The 22,227-nt window shown below is 33.9% G+C and overlaps 1 protein-coding gene across 1 annotated transcript; it reads right to left on the bottom strand.

Annotated features, from left to right (window-relative positions):
• Window positions 1-1,094: 1,094 nt before the first annotated feature.
• polk (polymerase (DNA directed) kappa) lies at window positions 1,095-21,844 on the bottom strand. The gene is made up of 14 exons (XM_056458367.1): window positions 21,217-21,844; window positions 19,690-19,809; window positions 18,302-18,454; window positions 17,613-17,744; window positions 17,391-17,535; window positions 16,116-16,313; window positions 15,911-16,035; window positions 13,929-14,095; window positions 13,779-13,811; window positions 12,586-12,682; window positions 8,452-8,623; window positions 4,812-5,840; window positions 4,664-4,715; window positions 1,095-1,777 (listed from the first exon to the last, which is right to left on the bottom strand). Exons 1-14 carry the CDS (start codon window positions 21,388-21,390, stop codon window positions 1,675-1,677), a joined length of 2,700 nt encoding a protein of 899 aa, XP_056314342.1. The 5' UTR covers window positions 21,391-21,844; the 3' UTR covers window positions 1,095-1,674.
• Between the last annotated feature and the right edge of the window lie 383 nt (window positions 21,845-22,227).

Genomic DNA, 22,227 nt, shown 5'->3' with positions numbered 1-22,227 from the left:
TTCAAGTCTGATTGTGTTCTGTGTTACTATAAGGTGTTTTGAATAAAATGTTATGATATTTAAAAAAATAATTATTATAAATAGCAAAAACGCATTAAACAAGTGACAGTAAAGATATCTTAGTAAAGCTTTTAGTTACTATTTGACATTTGTAACATGAGAAGAGAAATGCTAAATAGAGGCAACAACAGAGATGGGTGTAACGTGTTCCACAGTAACATGTTACTGTATTTTAGTTACATTTTTGGGGAACCAGTAATGTAACAAATTACATTTGAAATTTGTGTAATTTGATTACAGTTACTAAAGTCAATGTAATTGATTTATTTATGTTACAAACAGATTTTAGAAAACAATATTTGCTTTTTTTAAATTACATTTTTAGCAGCAACATCAAATAATGAGCATTCACTTTTAAAATCACTTTCACTTTTAAATTGCTGTGAAATAGCTGTTGATGACAGTGCTTGCTTCTTCAAGTAGAAATACAGAGATTATTTTGACTTCATTAAGCGTAAAAACAAGTCTGCAGTATGCTTTCAACTCGACCAGCAACTTGTTCAAACACTTGAACAGAAAGCATTATATTACAACACTTGTCACCAAAGAGGAAGCCAGTGCCCCAAAAAACAGCGGCCCACCTCAGCCTAAACAGGCTAAATAAAATCTTTGTGCATGATTGGGAGTGAATGTAACGTCTGAAAATCTGAAGAGAAGTGTAACTGATTATGGGGCTGTTCACATAGCGTCTTTTGTGCACGTAAGTTCGTCATTTCCAATGAAGGCGCGCTTGCGCACACATGGGAGCGATGTGCATGCGGCACGCAAGCAGCTCGATGCACTCCCGTATTCCAGATTTCACTGATTCAACATTTAAGTGTTTACAGTTTGTCTACAAAACAGCAGACATAGTGAGCTGTATGTTTTTCCTACTATAAATGTCAATGGTTACAGGTATGCAATTTTCTTAAAGTAAAGTAATTAATAATTTTATGTAATCAGATTACAAATTTCCAGTATTAATCAGTAACTTGTAATCTATTACTTTAAGTAACTTACCCAACACTGGGCAACAATAAGAACCTGATAAATGTTTATCCTTTAAAAGACACAGCATTATATGAAATAGAAAGCCTTTTTTTATTATTTTTCCCCACCGTAATGTTCGGTGTATAGTAAATGACACATTTATACAATTCTGAATGTATACAGTTATGATAACGCTGTGTACTTCCATTATTTTGATAATATTTTTGTCATGTCTATAAAGTGCTTTGAGCATCTAACATTAAATGATCATTTGCATTTATGTAAATATGTAAATAACAATAAAAATATATTAAATTCTTAATTAAATAAAGTATTGACTTCTTATGTTGTAATCATAAAAAAGGCAATAGAGAAAACATAAATATAATGCATTTTTTCCACCACACAAATATTCAATAATAAATAGAAAAAAATACCCAAATAGACCTTAATCTTCAGGAATGTCATATTTCGCCCCCAATGGCATCTTATTAAATTCCTGCTTTCCTTCATCTTACATTAATCTTCAGTCTGCAGATTTCTTACTTGCATCAACATTATTCCCTGAAGTGAATCCAGCAAAGCTTCTCCCCATGTCTCTTCTTCATATTTTCTGGATATGGTCTGTCTGGATTTGTAGCAGAATTAGACGTTCTGTCTGGTGTTTCCTTGGAAGAATTTATCGATAGTGTGTTTTGTGCTCAACACTTTGGCTTTCTTTGAGGGAGGAAGAGGAGATGATCCTCGCCTGTAATTAAAATGAACACAGAAATTATGAGACAAAATATATATAAATACCTAATTCAACAGTTTTGGGCTGTCAAGACTTGCAAATGTTTACTGACGAGGCATTGCAGACTTTTAAAATATAGTAATATATTATAAAAATAACAGGTTAAAATTGGTTAAATATAATCATTTTTTAATTAATTTCTGAAGTGTATTTTAGAATGCCATTTATTCCTGTGATGGTAAAGTTGAAATTTGTGCATTATTACTCCAGTCTTCAGTGCGATTCATGTATGAAATCAGTCAAATATGCATTTTTGTTGCTCATGAAACATTCCTTATCATTTCAAATGTTTACAGAACTGCTAATATTATTTATTTATTTTGTTATGATCTTTTTTAGAACTTTATGATCGATAGAAAAAAAATTAAACAGCATTTACTTGAAATAGATTTTCATATCTTATATATATTTTCATATCTGGATTATTTTTCATATTCTACACATAAAATGCTTGTAATCAATTCAATTGTATAATGCCATTTTTTTATATTTAAATGATTTAATCAATTATCAGGTTTTTATAAAATATGAAAAAAAAATACAATAAAGAAAATCCAATGTTCAATGCAGTTGATCAAGGATGGAATACATTTTCTTCATCAATATGTTATGATTATCCTTTTCAAATCAAGGTGACGACAACGACTAAGGACAAAAAAAGTAATCTAAAAGTAACTTGGAGTTGTCATAAAGCACTTACAAAAAGTTTCTATTAGTGTTAGTTTGATTGCTTTTATTATTCTTTTCATCTGTAAGTAATTTTATATAGCAGTGCCTGCTAAATAATTATGCAAAAGTAATAAAACAGTCAGATTTCTTCATTTAAAATGTGTAGCTTATTTGATTACATTGCTAACTCCCTTGTAATTTTATTCTGTATTGGACTAAAGCAAAAATCTCATATGTTGTGTGTAATTACATATGTTAATAATGATATATACAGTATCACAATATCAGTGCTTCCCACAAGTTTGAAATATACTAGCGGTGGTACCTGGATTGAAGCACACCATTTACCCACATTAATAGTTAACTATATGGGACAAACAAAACATAATTTTATTTTTAACAATAATTTTATCATACAAGCTTTAGAAAGCGAAAGCAAAAGTTGAATCCCAGACGTTTTAGGAGATTTAGAAACCTGGCCGAACAAATTATTTTTATTCCCAACAAGTCTGCAGAGACTGTCTGCGGGAGTGTTAACAGGTCTTGTGCACACAGAACGAAACAGGCAAACGAGAGAAGATTTTCCACTACTTAATCACTTGCGGGTGTTTGTTTATATTGGGCAGATACAAAAAAAGTGTAAAAGGATGTTAATAATAGGAAAAAAAAAAACGTGTCACTAAATATACTTGGGTGGCCGTTAATATATACCCACCCAAGTGTAGTCTATGTGTGGGAAGCACTAAATATAGTATATTTTCTATAAATTCTATTCATTCAAAGTTTATACATGACTACATGGGAAAGCCTATTTCTTTTTTGGATTTTAAAGCATATACTAAAACCATTATTATTTTTCACACTTTATTTTGTTTGTAAAAATTGAAAACCCTGTCAACATTTACTCACCCTTCACTTGTTACAAACCTATATGAGTTTCTTTCACAAAAGATGATACCTTGAAAAATCTTGGTAGCTGCTACCCATTGACTTAAATTGTATTTTTGTTTTCATACTATGGAAGTAAATGGGTACTAGCAACCAGCATTCTTCAAAATATCTCCTTTTGTGCTCATCAGATGAAAGAAAGAAAGAAAAAAACAACACATAAAAGTTTTAAATCCACACAAGCTAGAATGAATAATATTTAAATTTTTGGGTAAACTCTCCCATTAAGAATGTAGAAATCTAAAATAAATATTGGAAATATTGAAATATACAACACTTTAAAAAAATGAATGATTACAAGCCCAACGTAAAATATTGCTTAATAATATGCAAAAAGTAAACACTATATTTTAAAGCTTGCAACACCGGTGGTGGTATCTAAAACTGTATCCAAATGATTAAAAAGAGGGGTGCCCAAACTTGGTCCTGGAGGGCTGGTATTCTGCATAGTTTAGTTCCAACTTGAAGTTTCTAGTATACCGAGCAACCGCAAATTGAGCTCTTTTAAATGGCCTCGTAAACAACAATAGGACACACCACAGGTTTTGCACTTCTTCTTGGCTTTGTGGTTGTTCATCAAGATGATGACAAAGTTTGTTTGAGCTTGGCTCGTTATTATTTGTATCTATTATTACTGTGTAATGTCTCGGCTGTGTATTTAAAAATGGAGCCTCCTTTGTTTTTTATTCTGGCTTGTTGCATGTGCTAGTGACGTTTCTCTGTAAACCAACAGCGTTCAGCTGTGTGTCTAGCACCACCTTTTGGTACCCTTTTGTTGTGCTAGGTATCCTTTGGAATGGGTACCCAAAAAGTGGTACCGTTTGATTTGGTTTTTGGTACCTATTAACAGAGGAAACGGACATAATGAACTGTACTGTACCATACCATACCATACCCATAATTGGGGTTGGAACTAAACTTTGCAGGACACTGGCCCTCCAAGACTGAGTTTGGGCACCCCTGCTATTGAGCATGAAGTGATAAACTTACATTTAATCTATTTTCAGGTGATATCGTCATACATCCTGACCATAATGTCTTTACTGTCACTTTTGATCAATTTAATAATACAAAAGCAAAAAAAAAAAAAATAAATAAAAAAATAAATAAATAAATAAAAAAAATAAAATAAAATAAAATGAAAAAAAAAAAACTGCACCCAAACTTTTAAATATTTTAAGGCATTCGAACAACATATTAGCACCCTTTTACAGATTTAAATACCTTTTGCTCTTTTCTCTGACTTTAGAAGCATTCCCCTGGTCCCCCAATTGGCCTGCAATAGACAAAACAGTAAGTACATTATAATTATTATCACTCTGGTCTTAAAACTTGAATTCATCTACATTTAATTTCCAGTCATCACTCATACCTCTTATGTTCTTAAACGCTGGTGAAGCATCTGAATGATCCACAGGCGGATGAGCTCCTCCAAACTCCAGCAGAACGTCCTGGTTGAGACACATATCCACATGCCGGTTGAACAGAACAAGGTCGTCTGTGCTCTGCGGCTGATTACACACGGGACAAACCAAAGACGAGCCTTTCAAATCACACGACATCTCCGGGACAGGATTATGTGCTGAGTGTGAAGCTTCATAACTTCTAACTTCAGATTCAGAAAGAGATGTCTGCTTTTTAAGAACAACATTATGGTTTCTGTTTATCATCCTTTGACTAAACTGTGGAGTCTTGAAGTCACTGCTGTCATCACCATCAGCCATTGGCTCAGAGGTGCTAGTAGACGCTGTCTCTTCATTACATGATGAATAATGGATGAGAGTCTTGCTTTCTAAACTTAATGGTTCACCATTGAACTCTTCTTGACGCTCAGCTACACTTAAATCTGGGGGTTCATTACTATCCATCGCACTGCCCTTCAGACATTCATCGATATGCTGGTTGAAGGCTGTAAGGTTTACATCCTTCATTTCTTTATTGCACACAGGACAGGTGAGACACTGCAGCACCTGGGTCGAGATCTTAAATGAGGGCTTTGCATGTTTGTTTATGTATCCTGTATTCATTTTGTTAGTCGATGTTGTGTCTGATTGAGTGTGATTCACGTGTGTTTTAGCAGCTGTGTTGTTTCTTTTGTCTGATTGAGTGTTGTCTGTAACTGTGCTAGCAGATGTTTGTTCCTGCTGCTGCTGAAGTCTTTTGGACTGGGCTCTCTGAAAGAAAGACTGCTGCTGAGGTGCTTGAGATTTGGGTACTTTCATCTCAGTAGACTGCGGTTTGAGGAATCTGGCACCATCACTGGACTCTTCAGCTTTGGGTTCAGATCCAGGACACTGTGAGAAACCAGCTGGATCGGGTCCACCTTTCTGCAGAAAGCCCATTATGCTCTTTTGAAGAGGCTTTTTATCTTCGGCGCTGATAAAGCCAGACACTCGAACGCCTGTTGAATAGCAAACATCTCTGAAATCGTTTCAGGAGATTAAAAAGAAAGCTATTGTTTGATTGTTTTGTCTGATGTCAAATACTGCAGTGGGCAGGGGTTTAGAAATGACATGCTCCAAAAAATAAATATAAATATATATATATATATATATATATATATATATATATATATATATATATATATATATATATATATATATATATATATATATATATAAATATAAATATAAATATAAATATAAATATATATATATATATATATATATATATATATATATATATATATATAAAATACAGTATATCTATCGTTCATTCATTTTCCTTCGGCTTAATCCCTTTATTTATCAGGGGTCGCCACAGCGGAATGCACCGCCAACTGATCCAGCACATGTTTTACACAGCGAATGCCCTTCCAGCCGCAACCCAGTACTGGGAAACACCTATACACACTCAGGCAAATTTAGTTCATCCAATTTACCTATTCTGCATGTCTTTGGACTGTGGGGGAAACCGGAGCACCCAAAGAAAACCCACACGAACACAGGGAGAACATGCAAACTCCACACAGAAACGCCAACTGACCCAGCTAGGGCTTGAACCAACTACCTTCTTGCTGTGAGGAGACAGTGCTAACCACTGAGCCACTACACCGCCACAGTGTATTATGATATGGTCCAATAATATACTGCTGTTAAAGAGGGACAGTTCACCCAAAATATACAATTTTGTTTATTATTCACACTGTAATATCCATTTATATGGCTTTAAACTTTATGAGTTTCTATTTTTATCCAAAAAAATCTACATTTTTAAGGAAACAAACAAACAAAAATACTACGGAAGATAATGGGTACTGGGGGGTTTTAAACATTCTTCAAAACATCTTTCCAGTTCAACAGATGAAAGAAACTCAAACAGGTTTGGAACAAGTGAGAGCAAATGATGAAGGAATTGTCACTTTTGGGAGAAATGCTTTTGTTCTATTAAAATAGAATAAGCTAATAATACTATTAATAATTTGTAGGCAGAATTTGAATCCACTTGAAGGTGAGTACATTTTATTTTTAGGTGAATGATCTCTTTGAGAATTTTATTCCGTAAAGTTACACGTGACTGATCAAAAGTGGAAGTAAAGATATCTACAGGATGTAAAATTTCAATATACAAAGCGATTCAAAAAGAATACCACAACTTTTAATCAAAGAAACATGATGGAACCATGGGTAATTAATCAATGTGAAGAGTACTTCAAGTTTCAAGAACTTCAAGAAAGACCTTAGCTCTCCTTTTCTTCTTTGCAGAGTTCTCGATTTTCAAAGTTGTGGTATTCTTTTTAAATCACCCTGTAGTATTCATTGATTTTCCTTTGGCTTAGTCCCTTTATTTATCAGGGGTTGCCACAGTGGAATTTTAACTTATCCAGCATATGTTTTACACAGCAGATGCCCTTCCAGCTGCAACCCAGTACTGGGAAACATCCATACACACTCATTTACACTCATACACTACAGACAATTTAGCTTACTAAATTGATCTATAGCGCATGTCTTTGGACTGTGGGGGAAAATGGAGCACCCGGAGGAAACCCACACCAACACGAGGAGAACATGCAAACTTCACACAGAAATGCCAACTGACCCAGCCTAGACTGGAACTAGCGACCTTCTTGCTGTGAGGCGACAGTACTAACCACTGAGCCACCATGTCACACAATATAGTATTTACATTTCTAATAACTCTTTTTCTGTACCTGAACAAATAATATCAGTTTCCACAACTGTTTCTAATGCTAACAATTAGAGCTGCACAATATATTGTTTCAGCATCAATACAACAATGTGTCGATCCACAATAGTCACGTCGCAGGATCTGCAATGACGAGTTGTAATTATCTTGGCAATCTTGGCATCACAGTTCAGAACACGTGATTTGTGAATTCAAAGTTTAAAGTGTGTTTTTAAGTCCTGTAAACTGTGTAAGATTATATTTAAACCAATAAGTTATAAAGTTTGTAGCTTTAACAAAGACTAATTGCATTTAATTATTTATACAACAAAGACTATACAGTGGTATTTTACATTTGGTTATTAAATTCAATAGATTATTAACTCCTTAGAAATCCATAAAGCTCTGTACTGTATATATATTTCTTTTGTAAATTTGTTCCATTTTATTCACCTATGCTTGAAGATGTGTTTATTTTATTTAATCCAGATTTACTTTCCTACAACACCCCAATTAAGGTAAAATTGTGATTTATTTAAACATCGAATTAAGCCATCATGTAAAATTCTATCCATAGATGAACAAAATAGCACATTTTATTTAATAATATTGTGCATCCCTACTGACAATGATCATATTAGAATGAATATTTCAAAAATTATGTGACACTGCAAACAGGAATAATGATGCTGAAAATCACAGCAACAAGTACATGTTTAAAAATATATTACAATAGAAAACATTTTATGCTTTAAAATGTTGCCTTTTTAGATGTATTTTTCAACAAATAAAAGCTTGCTGAGACCCCAAACTGGTGCAGACCCCAAACTTTTGAACAGTAATGGACAGATACACACAAGCACATAACAAGGTGTAATACATACCCATGAGTCTGAGCTTCAGTGGCTGAGGGCCGACACTGTCAATTTCAACTTTGAGAAGGTCTTTAGCAGCAGCAAAGATCTCCTCCTCAGTACAGACAGCATATTGGAGTGTAAATGCTTTGGTCTTCACTTCAAACTTGACATTCTTCAACTTTAAAGTGACAGTTTTCCCCTATAACACACATAAATGCTACGTTACAAATGACACAATGCATATTTTCCTCAGTTACACTGGACTAATTGCCTTTTATCTAACTGGGTGTCATCCTCAAGTATTAAAATGCTCTGAAGTGGCCTGCTATGATTGTTTGTGTATTCATTTCTGTGAATTTTGTAATTCAAAGGGATAGTTCACCCAAAATAAAAAAAAATTATTTGCTCAACCTTCATGTTTCACAAACCTGATAATAATAATAATAACAACAAAAGAAGTTATTTTGAAAAATGCTGGAAACCTGTAACTATTGACTTACATTTGTTTTTCTTTGAAAGTTGATGATAACAGGCTAACCTTTTTCGGTAACACTTTATAATAACTAAACACTATAAATCATTTATTAAGCATTAGCAAATAGTTAATTCATTATCTGTTAAGCATTAACTTTACATTAATAAACGTTAGTAAGCAGTTTATAACTGCAGCTACAAATGCTGTATTCTTGACTTACAAACATATTTATAATGTGCTTAATACTTGTACTTTCATACTTTGTTAATGATTCATTTTTCATTACTAAATTAAGTATCGCATTGTTTACAAACCATTTGTATTTAAAAGTAGTTGAGGGTTTTTAGGATCATTCAGAATGAGTTAGTAAATGATTAATAAACTATTGAAATCAACGTTTATATGTCTTATTATTCAGGCATATATTAAGGGTTACTATGTATGTTAATAAACGCTTTATTAACTCAACTTCATCTAGTTTTGTGACCTAATCTAAAGTGAGGACTATTTATGCTTTATAAATCTCTTATAAATGACAGATAAAGGCTCAGTTAAATTCTAAACAGGAAAAATGACATTATTCATTCCTTTTCATTTAAAGATACACAAATAAATCTGTACTTCAAATGAAAAATAAATCTTTGCAACCTTATCTAAAATAAAATTACTGTACAGTATAAACATTGCATCTTATTATATTGTTAAATTACTTATTGTTGTTGTTTTATATAATTTTATGTCGTATTTTGATACTCCTGTTATTTGTCAATGTTTAAACTTTACAGTAATTTTATTTTTTAGAAAAGATTGCAAAGATTATTGTTCATTTGATTCTGAGCCTTTGTTTGTCATTCATAAGGGATTTATAAAGCATAAATAGTCCTCACTTTAGATTAGATCACAAAATTGCATGAAGTTGAGTTAATAAACCATTTATTAACATATTAGTTAACTATTAATATATGCCTGAATAATAAGACATATAAACGTTGATTTCAATAGTTTATTAATCATTTACTAACTCATTCTGAATTATCCTAAAAACCCTCAACTACTCTTAAATACAACTGGTTTGTAAATAATGCAATACTTAATTTAGAAATGAAAAATAAATTATTAACTAAGTATGAAAATACAATTATTAAGCACATTATATAGGTGCTTATAAGTCAAGAATACAACATTAGTAAGCAGTTAATAACTGCAGCTACAAATGTTTATTAATGTAGAGTTAACGCTTAACAAATGATGAATTCACTAGATGCTAATGCTTAGTAAATGATTCATAGTGTGTATTTATTATAAAGTGTTAACCATTTTTCTAATTATCTTCTATTGTGATATTATTTTGTGATAGAGAAAGAAATTAAATGCATAAACATTTGGAGCCACTTGAGGGCAAGTAAAATAGTGTTCATTTTCATTTTGGGGATAACCATCAAAGCGATGATTAACCCCAAAATGTTTGTGAATCTAAAATGTCTGCAAAGTTTCAAAGATCACACTGCTTCATTTCCAAAACCACAGTCCTACCAGTTTTACTCAAACCTATGAAGGTTTACAGTATATCAAATTTGCATAATGCCAGCCTAAGCTCTGCCCATTGGCTGCCCATGAGTAACATCTGCTTTGACTCGCAAACTGTAGTGGTAGCTTATGCTTTAAAGAGTTTGACGTGTTATGTCTCTTTATGTATTAATACAGCTCTTTTTATTTTTGGGATGTAGCTGCTTGCTCCTTTTGGTCCTGCCCCTGCTCCAATAGGGTATATGCCGAAGCATGCTAATAGGACTTTGAATTTGCCAGTAACCTGGGTTAAGCACTTCCGGTCAACTGTATGTCAATGCAAAAATCGGAACGTTTAAGGTCTGTTTTCTTTAAAAATCAGCGATCTCCACTGGCTGAGTGATATCTGATATAAAGTAGGTCTCAGATTGTACAAGAAGCACTGCATTAAATTGCATTTCCCCCACCATGTCTTTATAATATGAGCATTTATTTTACCCCATTATATTCAATGGAGCTTCTGCGCTAGCCTGCCGATTCTGACGGGCGCGTGCGAGTTAACAGCTTTTTGTCTCGTTTTATGCTTGAACAACTAAATGAATGCCAAAGTTTATTTAACTGAATGTATTTTAATTACATTACAACATCGATGCTGGAAAAGTAACCATATAAAATGGAAAAAAATTCACAATAACAGGTCACCGGAAGTTTATCAGTATGGGAAACACACTAGCTTGGCATACACCCTATTGATGCCATACCCTGCCTAGTCAGCTGACTCCTGGCTGCCTATAAATTCTTCCTTTGTCACTTCCTGTTTAGCTGTTCGAGCTCACTTGTGGTTGGTAGTAGTGTGTTTACGATTATAAAAATAAATTGTGTGTTTGTTAGTTAGATTTGTTGAACTGGAGTTTGTCTAAGTATCTGAGGAAAAACAAAGTATTTAGTGCATTAGTTCTTGCTCTTGAAAATCTGACCTCTGCCTGTTAAATGACTACTCTGCTGTTTTGCCCCTTTTGGATTTGTTTGCTAATTGTAAATATTTGTACATAGTAAGTAGGGAGCTTGACGCCATTTTCTTTTGCACCTTATTTTATTGATTGTTTTTGGATCAGGGAGTAAGGTAAGAAAGTGTATTTTATTTTCTTTCCTTTTGCTGAAAATTTGGAGGGGATTTAAAATTAAGATTGTTTTGGCCTGGTCAGCTCCTGAAGCTGAAAAAAAAAAGACAAATTTTGTTTGAGAAAATTGTGAAAATAAAATCTTTATATATTTTCTTAAGCAGCATTGTGTGTGCAGTCTTCCCTTTTATGTTGAGTCCTTACCCCTGGACCGGGCGTAACACATGTGTTGACAAAATCTAAGACAATCTGGTTTCTGAGCTGTAAAAGTAAATCCATTTTGGTTCTGAGCTTAATATGATACAGTAAAACTGATGTCTTTATTACATTCTGTATCACAGTGTTTAGTGCTGAGAAATACTTTTGGAAAGAGGTTTACCAAAACTGGAGACTGTAAGAAAAGAGTTAATACTGCAGTGTACATTATGAGAAAATTAAAAGTAGAATATAAAGGTATTGCGAGATAAAATAACATTTTTATATTTTAAGATATAATAAGGAATCTTTAAAATATCTTAAAGAGATAGTTCACCCATCAATGAAAATTTCTTCTCAGATTGCTCACACTGAAGCGGTTCTAAACATTCATCAATTTCTTTCTTCTGTTGAACATGAAACAAGAAATTCTGAAGAGTGCTGTTAAAAAAAGCAGCCATTGACATCCACAGTATGAACAAAAATGGGTATTTTTCCCCACAACATTCTTCAGAATATCATTTTGTGTTAAACAGAAGAAAGAACTTCAAACAGGTTTGGAACAAGTGGAGGATGAGTAAATGATGACAGAAATTAGATTTTTGGGTGACCTTTCCTTGTAATGCAAATCTTAGAAAGCACCCAGCAAAAAAAAATCTAAAACAAAGATCACCAGCAGTACATCCATACTAATGATTTTGTTATTTATATGTTCTAAATGTTCTAAGAAACTAATGATAATTAATAAACAAACCTTAAACCATTTGAAGATTCACAGCTCAAGTTATCACTGGCTATTAATGAGACTGAGAGAAGATCATTTTACTCTAATCTCGGCCTGACAAAGGGGTGAATCACAGGTACCTTGAGGCCCTCCCTCTGTAGGTCCTGAGCCAGATCATGACAGAGCTCCCTGCACAGAGAATACTGCTCCCCTGCATCACTCATCTCCCCAAACGTTCTGAAACAAAGAGTAAGCATTAAAAAGGTTCAAATTTTAAAAGAATTTGCTGACAGAATTTCCTTAAAGGCCTACAACAAAAGCCTTGTATAAACTACGATGAGCTTTCCTCCTTTAACATTATTGAAAATAAACACTGGCCCTAGGTCTGACATTTCATTCAATGTGGACTTGGCAGTCTGCAAATCAGAACACAGTGGGCTAGCTGACCAATGAGAGCCCACTGAGGAGATTCATAGAACCAGGAAGCCTCAGGAGAATGGAAACAGTGGAGCAGAACTGAGGGAAGGAGGTAGGGCTGGGGATTTTGTTGCTATACAGTATACTGTCTATCATTACTGATGAATCGTGTGAATGAGCAAGTCGCTGCTCATAGGACTAAGGGAAGCACTGACTGCAGTGCACCTAGTAAGATTCGGTCAACAATATGAGATGAACTTTTACATGTGATTTAGTTGAACTATTTTGGATTACTGATTTGAAACTGTGAATATGAGTAAATATATTTAACATGGTCCAATTAAAATGAAAAAGACTTTTCATTTGTGAAGTATTTAAGTTAATTTATTATAACCATGGCAACGCAGTGGCGCAGTAGGTAGTGCTGTCACCTACAGCAAGAAGGTCGCTGGTTCGAGCCTCGGCTGGGTCAGTTGGCATTTCTGTGCGGAATTTGCATGTTCTCCCTGCGTTCGCGTGGGTTTCCTCCGGGTGCTCCGGTTTCCTCCACAGTCCAAAGACATGCGGTACAGGTGAATTGGGTAAGCTAAATTAGCCGTAGTGTATGAGTGTGTGTGGATGTTTCCCAGTAATGGGTTGTGGCTGGAGGAGCATCCGCCGCGCAAAAAATGTGCTGGATAAGTTGGCGGTTCATTCCGCTGTGGCAACCCCGGATTAATTAAGGGGCTAAGCCAAAAAGAAAATGAATGAATGAATATTATAACCATTTGATTTTCTGGAATAGCAACTTTAAAAAAAAAATAACTATATCATGTAGTATATCGTTACTGTGAAATTTTGGTTATACTGCCCACCCATAGGAAGAGGGAATAGAAATGCTTGGATGTGAAGACTAAAAAAACATTGATCAGATTACCTCTCAGTGCTCATACTCTTTCTTTCCGAGTCCCTGAAACAAAACAAGCAGATATTCCATGTTATTATGCTGTATTCAACATTTATCCCCATGTAGTTGATTTGTGCCACACAAAAGTTTCACGCTGTAACATGCATTGACACTGCACACCTCTCCATATACGTGGAGCCCAAACCCAAAGATATGTGAAGGAAATGATGCCAAGAGGTTCCGGAAAACAGCAGGGATAGTAGCGCAACCTGCTGGCCAAGCTGAGAACAGGTGACAATACCCAGAGCAGCCAGCATCTTCTCAGTAACCTTTCCAACACCTGATACCTAGAAAAATGCATAATAATAATATTACACTACACAACATTACATATTGTTAGCCTTATTCCTAGACATAATAAACTGAGAACTATAAATGGATATAAATGGATCAAAGTATAATTTTATTTAGCACCCCTGAGCATATTTAATCAAGTTTTCAATACTGAATTTCAGAAAAAAAAAATTTGTGTATTTTTAACATTTTTAATTAGTATTTTTAATTTTAATATACTATTCATTATTAACCCTCCTGCAGCTCAAACAGTACAACATTACCATAGATACAAAAGTCGCTTTAAATAAAAGTGTCTGCCAAATATATTGGGACATGTATAATGTCTAAATATAATGTCTCATTCTGAGTTTACCATATTGGTCACACTATACAATAAGGTTTCATTAGTTTACGTGTGTTAATGTATTTGCTAACATAAACTAAGTATGAACAGTAGTTGTACAGCATTTATTAATCATAGTTCAACAATTACTAATGCATAATTAAAATACAAACTCATGTGACTCTTGAGTTAACACAAACTAGCAATGAACAACTGCATTTTCATTAACTAACTTTAAAAAGCACGAATAAATACTGTAATAAATATATTCTTAATTTTTTTTTCTTCATGATAGTAAATACATAAATTAACATTAACAAATACAACCTCTTTGTAAAGTGTTTCCACTATATTTTATCCATCATTAACATATTTCATGCTAAGCTATTATTTTGAGTGAACTACAGTATACATTAGGGCTGGGCGATTTGGTCTAAAATCAAAATCTTGATTAATTGAACATTTTAACTCAATAACAATTATTCATTCATTCATTTTCTTTTTGGCTCAGTCCCTTTATTAATCTGGGGTCGCCACAGCGGAATGAACCGCCAACTTAACCAGCATTTGTTTTACGCAGCGGATGCCCTTCCAGCTGCAACCCATCACTGAGAAACATCCATGCACACTTATTCGCTACGGACAATTTAGCCTACCCAATTCACCTGTACCACATGTCTTTGGACTGTGGGGGAAACCGGAGCACCCGGAGGAAATCCACGCGAACGCAGGGAGAATATGCAAACTTTACACAGAAATGCCAACTGACCCAGCCGAGGCTCGAACCAGCGACCTTCTTGCTGTGAGGCGACAGCACTACCTACTGCGCCACCGTCAATAACAATTAATGAATGATTATTTTATTTATTTATTTTATGTTTTTGCCCTCACAGTTCACTGACAAGTTTTGTAAGGTAAATATGCTCATAAATTACAAGTGAGAGATGTTTGAATGAAGGGTGGATTACTTGATTTTAAAATAATTGAAGTAAACACACACTATCTACTATCTATGATTATTTATTGACCATCAATGCTGAACAACTGAAATTAAAACACACTGCCTAAAACGTGGCTCTCTGCGCCGTCCACCATCATCACCGCTACCAAACCGACCAATCACAAAGCTTGCTCTATGCGTCGTTGTGACGTGTAGGTACATTTTTTGAGAGGTGCGTGGATATGCGAAGGCTGCGCTGGACTGTACACAATCATAATAATATAATAAGTATAAATCATAATATAATAAGTATGAATCAGCCTTAACAAAGCAGGGTCATGTGACTCCACACATGGTAGAGAAAGTAATTAAAAAAATTGATCTGGAAAAATTTGATCAGTTTTTGGTTCTGAATGTAGATGACTTTTCGATTAATCACCCAGCCCTAGTATTCATATATGTCCACAATAAATATGGTTGCCTTTTTTATTGCGATATATTGGCTATACACCTAACAGTTAGGAATAAAAGGATCAGATGTACCTTTCTGACAGGAAGATCCTTTATAAAGTCCATCACAACTTGTCTCTCAGGAGGAATTCGGTACTGGCCATTGGGCTTGTTCTTATCACTGCATACTTTTGCAAGCATCATATTTGGGGCAATGCCTACAACAGAGGATAATAATTTAGCATTCATACCTCCAATATAATACATTTCCGAGTATAAAAGAAATGTACTCCCTCACCCGCACTGGCAGTAAGAGATGTTTTCTGTTCAATACGGAAGCGCATCTCCCTCACGGCCTCCTCTGCACTCGTCCCAAACACCTCCGATTTCCCATCAGCCCCTGACAGAGAAGGAGAGGAGCTGGGACTGTCCTCAAACAGCACAGGAGACAGTTCATCTCTCTCTGATTCACTTGCAGACCTGCATGCATCGCTTTCTTTTCAACAAAATAAAAATAAACATAGATAAGTTGATATAAGGGCAAATTTGTAAGTGAAAAGCTTTCTCAAAGAGAACATCCAGTAGACCCAGAGGTTTTTAAGCTCTTTTCAGTCACTTTTGGATGCCACAGACCACCAAATATATCTCTAATCCTGTTGACCTACCACTGTGAATTATACTCTGAGGTGACTTATAAAATGTAAGTACTAAAAAACATGTTTATAATATTTCTGAACATTTTGATGAAGGACTACTAATAAGCTACTTTCTTCTTGAATTACATTATAACATGCTAATTACACATTGACTTATTGGCAGGGTCTAACTTAAACTTAGGTGGAACTCATGTTATGGAGAATTCGATATACATTTGCATGCATGTATAAACAAATAATTTAATTAATTAATTGATTAATTAGAAAAATTAGCATTTATTTGTTTGTTTGTTTGTATACTTTATTGTCCCTGAAGGGGAAATTTTCTGTGTACTCATAGAGCACTTCAGCAAGTTCTGACATATTAAAAATGATATAGTAAACATGTAAAAGGATTACATACAAGAAAAACATATGCACACTATCGATCAGTGTTCAACAGTCTGATTGACACTGGGATAAAAGAGTTCTTAAGTCTGTTCCGCTTCCAACGGAAGGTAAAAGATCATAAAATGGGAAGAGCACATGAGATGGATTGTTTAAAATTCTTTTCGCTTCATTTAAAGTGCATTGCTCATAAAGTGTTTGAATACTAGTAAAGGTTTCTGGTCCTATTATTCTCATAGCAATTCTGATGATATTAAAATGTTTGATTTCAGATTTACAGAAGGATTGCCATACCATGTAGATAGACCATACCTGATGACACTCTCAAACACAGCCTGATAAAATAAGTACATGATTTTCTTGTCAACACCATAGAACCATAACCTTCATCGAAAATAAAGTCTTTGGTGAAGCTTTTCACAATGTGTGTGTGTGTATAAATATATGAATGTGTTAAATATGATTTACAACTCCCTTTGCAGGTGCAGTCTGAAACCCCCTATATTAGTTAATATATCTTAGTAATGCACCTGTCTTAGCGTCACAGATTTTGTGTGTTCGCATGGTGTCTGGCCAGTGCTTGCGCTGCTCCAGGTGCTCAGTGATGTCCAGATAAGCCTCATCCAGACTCATAGGCATGAAATTAGGGTCGTACTCTGAAAATATCTCCCGTACCTTTAAGACAGACTTACACCTTAGACAAACACAGTAGTTATGACCAATGAGTAATGCTTGACTAGGATACAACATACCTGGGCACTCACTGCTCTGTATTTGTCAAAGTTAGTTGGAACAATGACTAGATCCGGACAGAGCTTCTTAGCTATAAACCCAGGCATAGCAGCACGGACACCAAACCTTCTGGCGTGGTAATTAGAGGTTGACTGAAAAGAATAAAAGATTAGAACATCAACTCAAGCAGCATGATTGATCATTAAAAGATCTTGATTCAAACCCTCTCAAGATCTTAATAATAAATGGTCATGGTTTCCATATCTGGCTTTATCTCTGTTTGGTATGTAAACACTTATGTTCATGGTGAAGATTAGAATGACCATTTACATAACATTGATGGCTGCTCAACTGGCGACAAGCAACCATCAAAAATGCATTTGTCACTGAATATTTACTTTAAAAGATTCTACCAAACCGCTGAATCATGAAGTAATGAAATATGAAGTCTTTATGAGTGAGCTGTTGCATTATTCATTCAAAATTATATTTAATCAAACAAAAAAAGATGAAAACATTGAATGAATATGTGCAGGTGCTCACCAGGGTTGATATTGATGCATTCCACATTAAAAATAGATAGCTAAAATAGAACCTCTAGTGGACTATTGGTTATTTTGTTAAGTTTTCCATTCAAACTCTTGCTGCTCTAATGTCAGCATTGTGGATGTGTAATGGTGATCGGTGGGGTTCTGTTTCAGACATTTACCAACATGCTCATGGATCCCACTGCCATCGGTTTGTCCTTCAGCTCTGGACAGTCTCTCATTTCTACAGCAGCATAGAACGCATCCATGTCCACATGAACGATCACATGACCCAGCTCTCGACTTCTCTCCAGGTCACCTGACAGTCTGTCCACCTGTGGTGTAAAAGCTCTTCAGTAATGATACTAACTAAACAGGTATGAAAATGGACAAGAAAACAGAGGCATTCCATTGCATTCAAATTTTGGGTACAAAATGTGTAATTGTTCACTGGCCAAGTTTACATTTTTGCATCTAGACAATGTATTTTATATTAAGGAAATTATGATTTTTTATTTTTTGCATTGTGGATTTGACAATATGGCTCACTGTAAAAAGAGAATAATTATTTTACTTTGAAAAAGTGAGTAAATTTGTTGCCTTAAAAGTGACAAGTTGAATTTAGCCCCCAAAATGGAGCAAACCCATTGTAACTTGGAACAGTTAAGTTAACTCAACTTAATTAGTATAAATATGCAACTAGTTTATTTACTTTATATTTTTAGGCAACATGTTTACTCACATATTAAAGTAAAGACTAGGGCTGCACAATATACCATTTTAGCATCGATTTCGCAATGTGCGCATATGAAATAGTCACATCGCAGGATCTGCAATGTTGAGTTGTGATTATGATACACCATTGTGTATCCACAATATTAATGTTTGTTTCGTTATTAATGTATCTATTTATTTATATACTGTCAAAAGTCATTTATTATCACTGCTAATGACTGTGTTTGAAACAAAATAACATCAGCAGTTGAGAAAGCTTGCGCTTTGGGTTACCATGGCGATACTCGTTGTGTTTACTTCAGATGCTACTATGCTGCAACTGGGGAAAGACACTCAAGTCTCAATGTGCTTTTGTTTCTCCTAATAATTCAGGCACTTTTAATCTGCCTACAAGTTCCACTGCTGGGACCCATACCAATTACAATGACCAGGAACCACATTTCAGAACATGATTTGTGGAGTCATCGCAAATTTGAACCCTAATAGAGAGAAAGATTTTCATTTGGATCTGTGACTAAGATATCGAGTGAATACAAACCAAGAAAATGTTGTTTTAAATTTTAGTTTACTCACCTTTTTAAGTAATGTCAATTAATCGTTTTTTACAATACACCTTCCCCTTTTCATATAACCAAACAACCTTATTTTCATAGTTAATATAATTGTGTAAAATATTAATAAGAGTCATCAAACATACAAATATACATTTATTTTAATAAGACGTTGAGAATGCAATATTTAACAGTAATCGAAGTCAGAGGTAAGTTTGTGAGTGTGGCCACTCATTGTGAAATCCAATACAAACATTTATGACAGTGTTTACAAGGCTGATTACCTCTGCTTGGGCTTGCTTCATCTGTTCCTTAGTGATTTTTGCTTTTTGCTCCATCATCTTTTCAATGCGCTGATTCACCTGCCGCTCCTTCTTCAATTCATTCTCATAAAATCTAGATCCCTATAATTTAGAAAAAATACATTATTTAATCCACAACGCTGTCAGGTACAGTGCCTTGTTATACTTCATCTGAAACTATTTCAATAAATTGCAATTAAATTATAATGATTATACATATTTACTGACCAGCAATGGTATATTTGTCTTCTTAAACAGTAAAAACAGTAAACAGTTTAAACAGTAAAAACTTTGAAAGGTGTAGAAATAAACAGACAGTCAGGCTGTAAGATTTAAAGTAATAATAAATAAAATATATAAACAATATATAATAATTTAATGTAATGCATGTATTTCAATTTGACTAAAATAAATTCACAGCACAAAAATGATTTAAATTACAAATGATTAAGAAATTTAATAATATTTGTAATGTAACTTGCAGCACTTTGTTTTAGAGTGATGCACTTGTGCCCTTACAGTGTACATAGTTTTGAAAGTGCAAGGCAAAACAAAATAAGGTAACGGCTTCAGAGTTAGTACCTACTGTAGTTATTATTAGCCAAATTTTGTAATTATTTTTTTAAGAAGTAGCCTATATAGTTTGTAGAAGTATGTAAAATAAAGTGCTATTATGTAAACAAATATTATATGACATACATATATATACACATACACACACACACACACACATACATACATACATACATACATACATACATATATATATACACACACACACATATATACACACACACACACACACACATATATATATATATATATATATATATATATATATATATATATATATATATATATATATATTATATATAGTTGAAGTCAGAATTATTAGCTCCCCTTTGATTTATTATTTTTTTTATATTTCTCAAATGATGTTTAACAGAGCAAGGAAATTTTTAGTGTGTCTGATAATATTTTTTTTTCTGGAGAAAGTCTTATTTGTTATGCCTTATTTCATCTGAATTTTAAAACAAAACGATATTTTTTTACTTTTTTTTTTTTTGATATTTGGACTAGAAATGAGACAAAGCAAAGAAAACTTTTTTCCATTGTGATTATTTAATTTCTTCACCTGAATACTGTTAAAACCAATCAAATAGTGCAATTCAAGTATCTTGAGAAACTGTATTTATATCTCAATATTAATTGCAGAAAAATTAAATATCGCAATATCTGTTTTTTCCAATATTGTGCAACCCTAATACACACACACACACACACACATACATATACATATATATATATATATATATATATATATATATATATATATATATATATATATATATATATATCAAAACAATCTAGATTTTTATCATATGTATGATTATTCTTATTGACTTAATTCACTGGCCTGCTATTAAATTTATACAAAATAGATACGAGCTAGTATTCATTGTACTAAATAATACTGTATATCTAAAGTCAATAAGTAGGTGTGCCAACCTTGGAGGTTTCCAGAATGATCTTGTTGATCTTGTCTCTGTCAAGTCCCTCCATACCAGCCTTGTTATCATTGAGAGCAATTCTGGAGAGCAGATCTGCTCCAGATCCTTTTTGATCATGTTGTTGATCTTCCATCTTTCTGCTGCTACTTTCACTTTCGCCCCGCTGCTTCATTTCATCCAGCTCTATAAATTGGACAAACTAACCTGCGGGCCAGATTGTCATCGATGCTAAGCGTCTACAATTATTCTAACAACAGTCAAAATGATGTTTGATGCTTTTCTGACCACAACTTTGTGTGTGCTGGTTTGTCTGCATATAAAAAACAGATAAATATAATAAAAAACATTTGGTATTGATTGAGATGTGCCTTTGCCTCGTAGCGACACATATACATTAAGATACATACACAAACCAAGTATTAATCATGCTACAAACTAAAAAAAGTAGAGCAAAGCAGTACGTTATTATTTGTCAACAGACACCATTTTCAAAGGTCTTGTTCTTGAACTGAAGCACTTGCGCATGAACGTCTTCATCGCCCCCTGCTGTACTGGAATAACACGATCCTATAGTAGCACACGTTGAGGATAAAGTTCACCAAAAATGAAAAGTTGCCGTTAATTAATCCTCCTCATGTCATCCAGATGTAGGTTGTTTATTTATTAATTTGCTTGTTTGTTATTCATTACAAGATTTTTATCTGAAATTTTGCTATTTGGGTGTTTTTAGCAAGCAGAGTCAAATCATCTCTGGAAGACAAACATTCCTAGATAAAGTTAAACCAAAAATACCAAACAAATAAAGCTTTATGCGCATATTGTGGAAGTATTTTGCAGTTTAATAAAAACGATAATGCCACATACCATCACGTGATATTAGCATAGAGCATATCAGTTTCACTTTTGGCTAGTGGTCAGGCCAGTGTCGAGAAATGACCGCTTTGGTCTGTACCGTCTATGGTTTTTACGCGCTTGTTATCTCGCGATAGGTCGATGTGACATTTTGCAG

Source organism: Danio aesculapii, chromosome 5 (assembly GCF_903798145.1).
Source record: "Danio aesculapii chromosome 5, fDanAes4.1, whole genome shotgun sequence".
Lineage (NCBI taxonomy): Eukaryota > Metazoa > Chordata > Actinopteri > Cypriniformes > Danionidae > Danio > Danio aesculapii.
The sequence above is the reverse complement of the archived record's forward strand: the minus strand, read 5'-3'. Positions and strand labels throughout refer to the sequence as shown.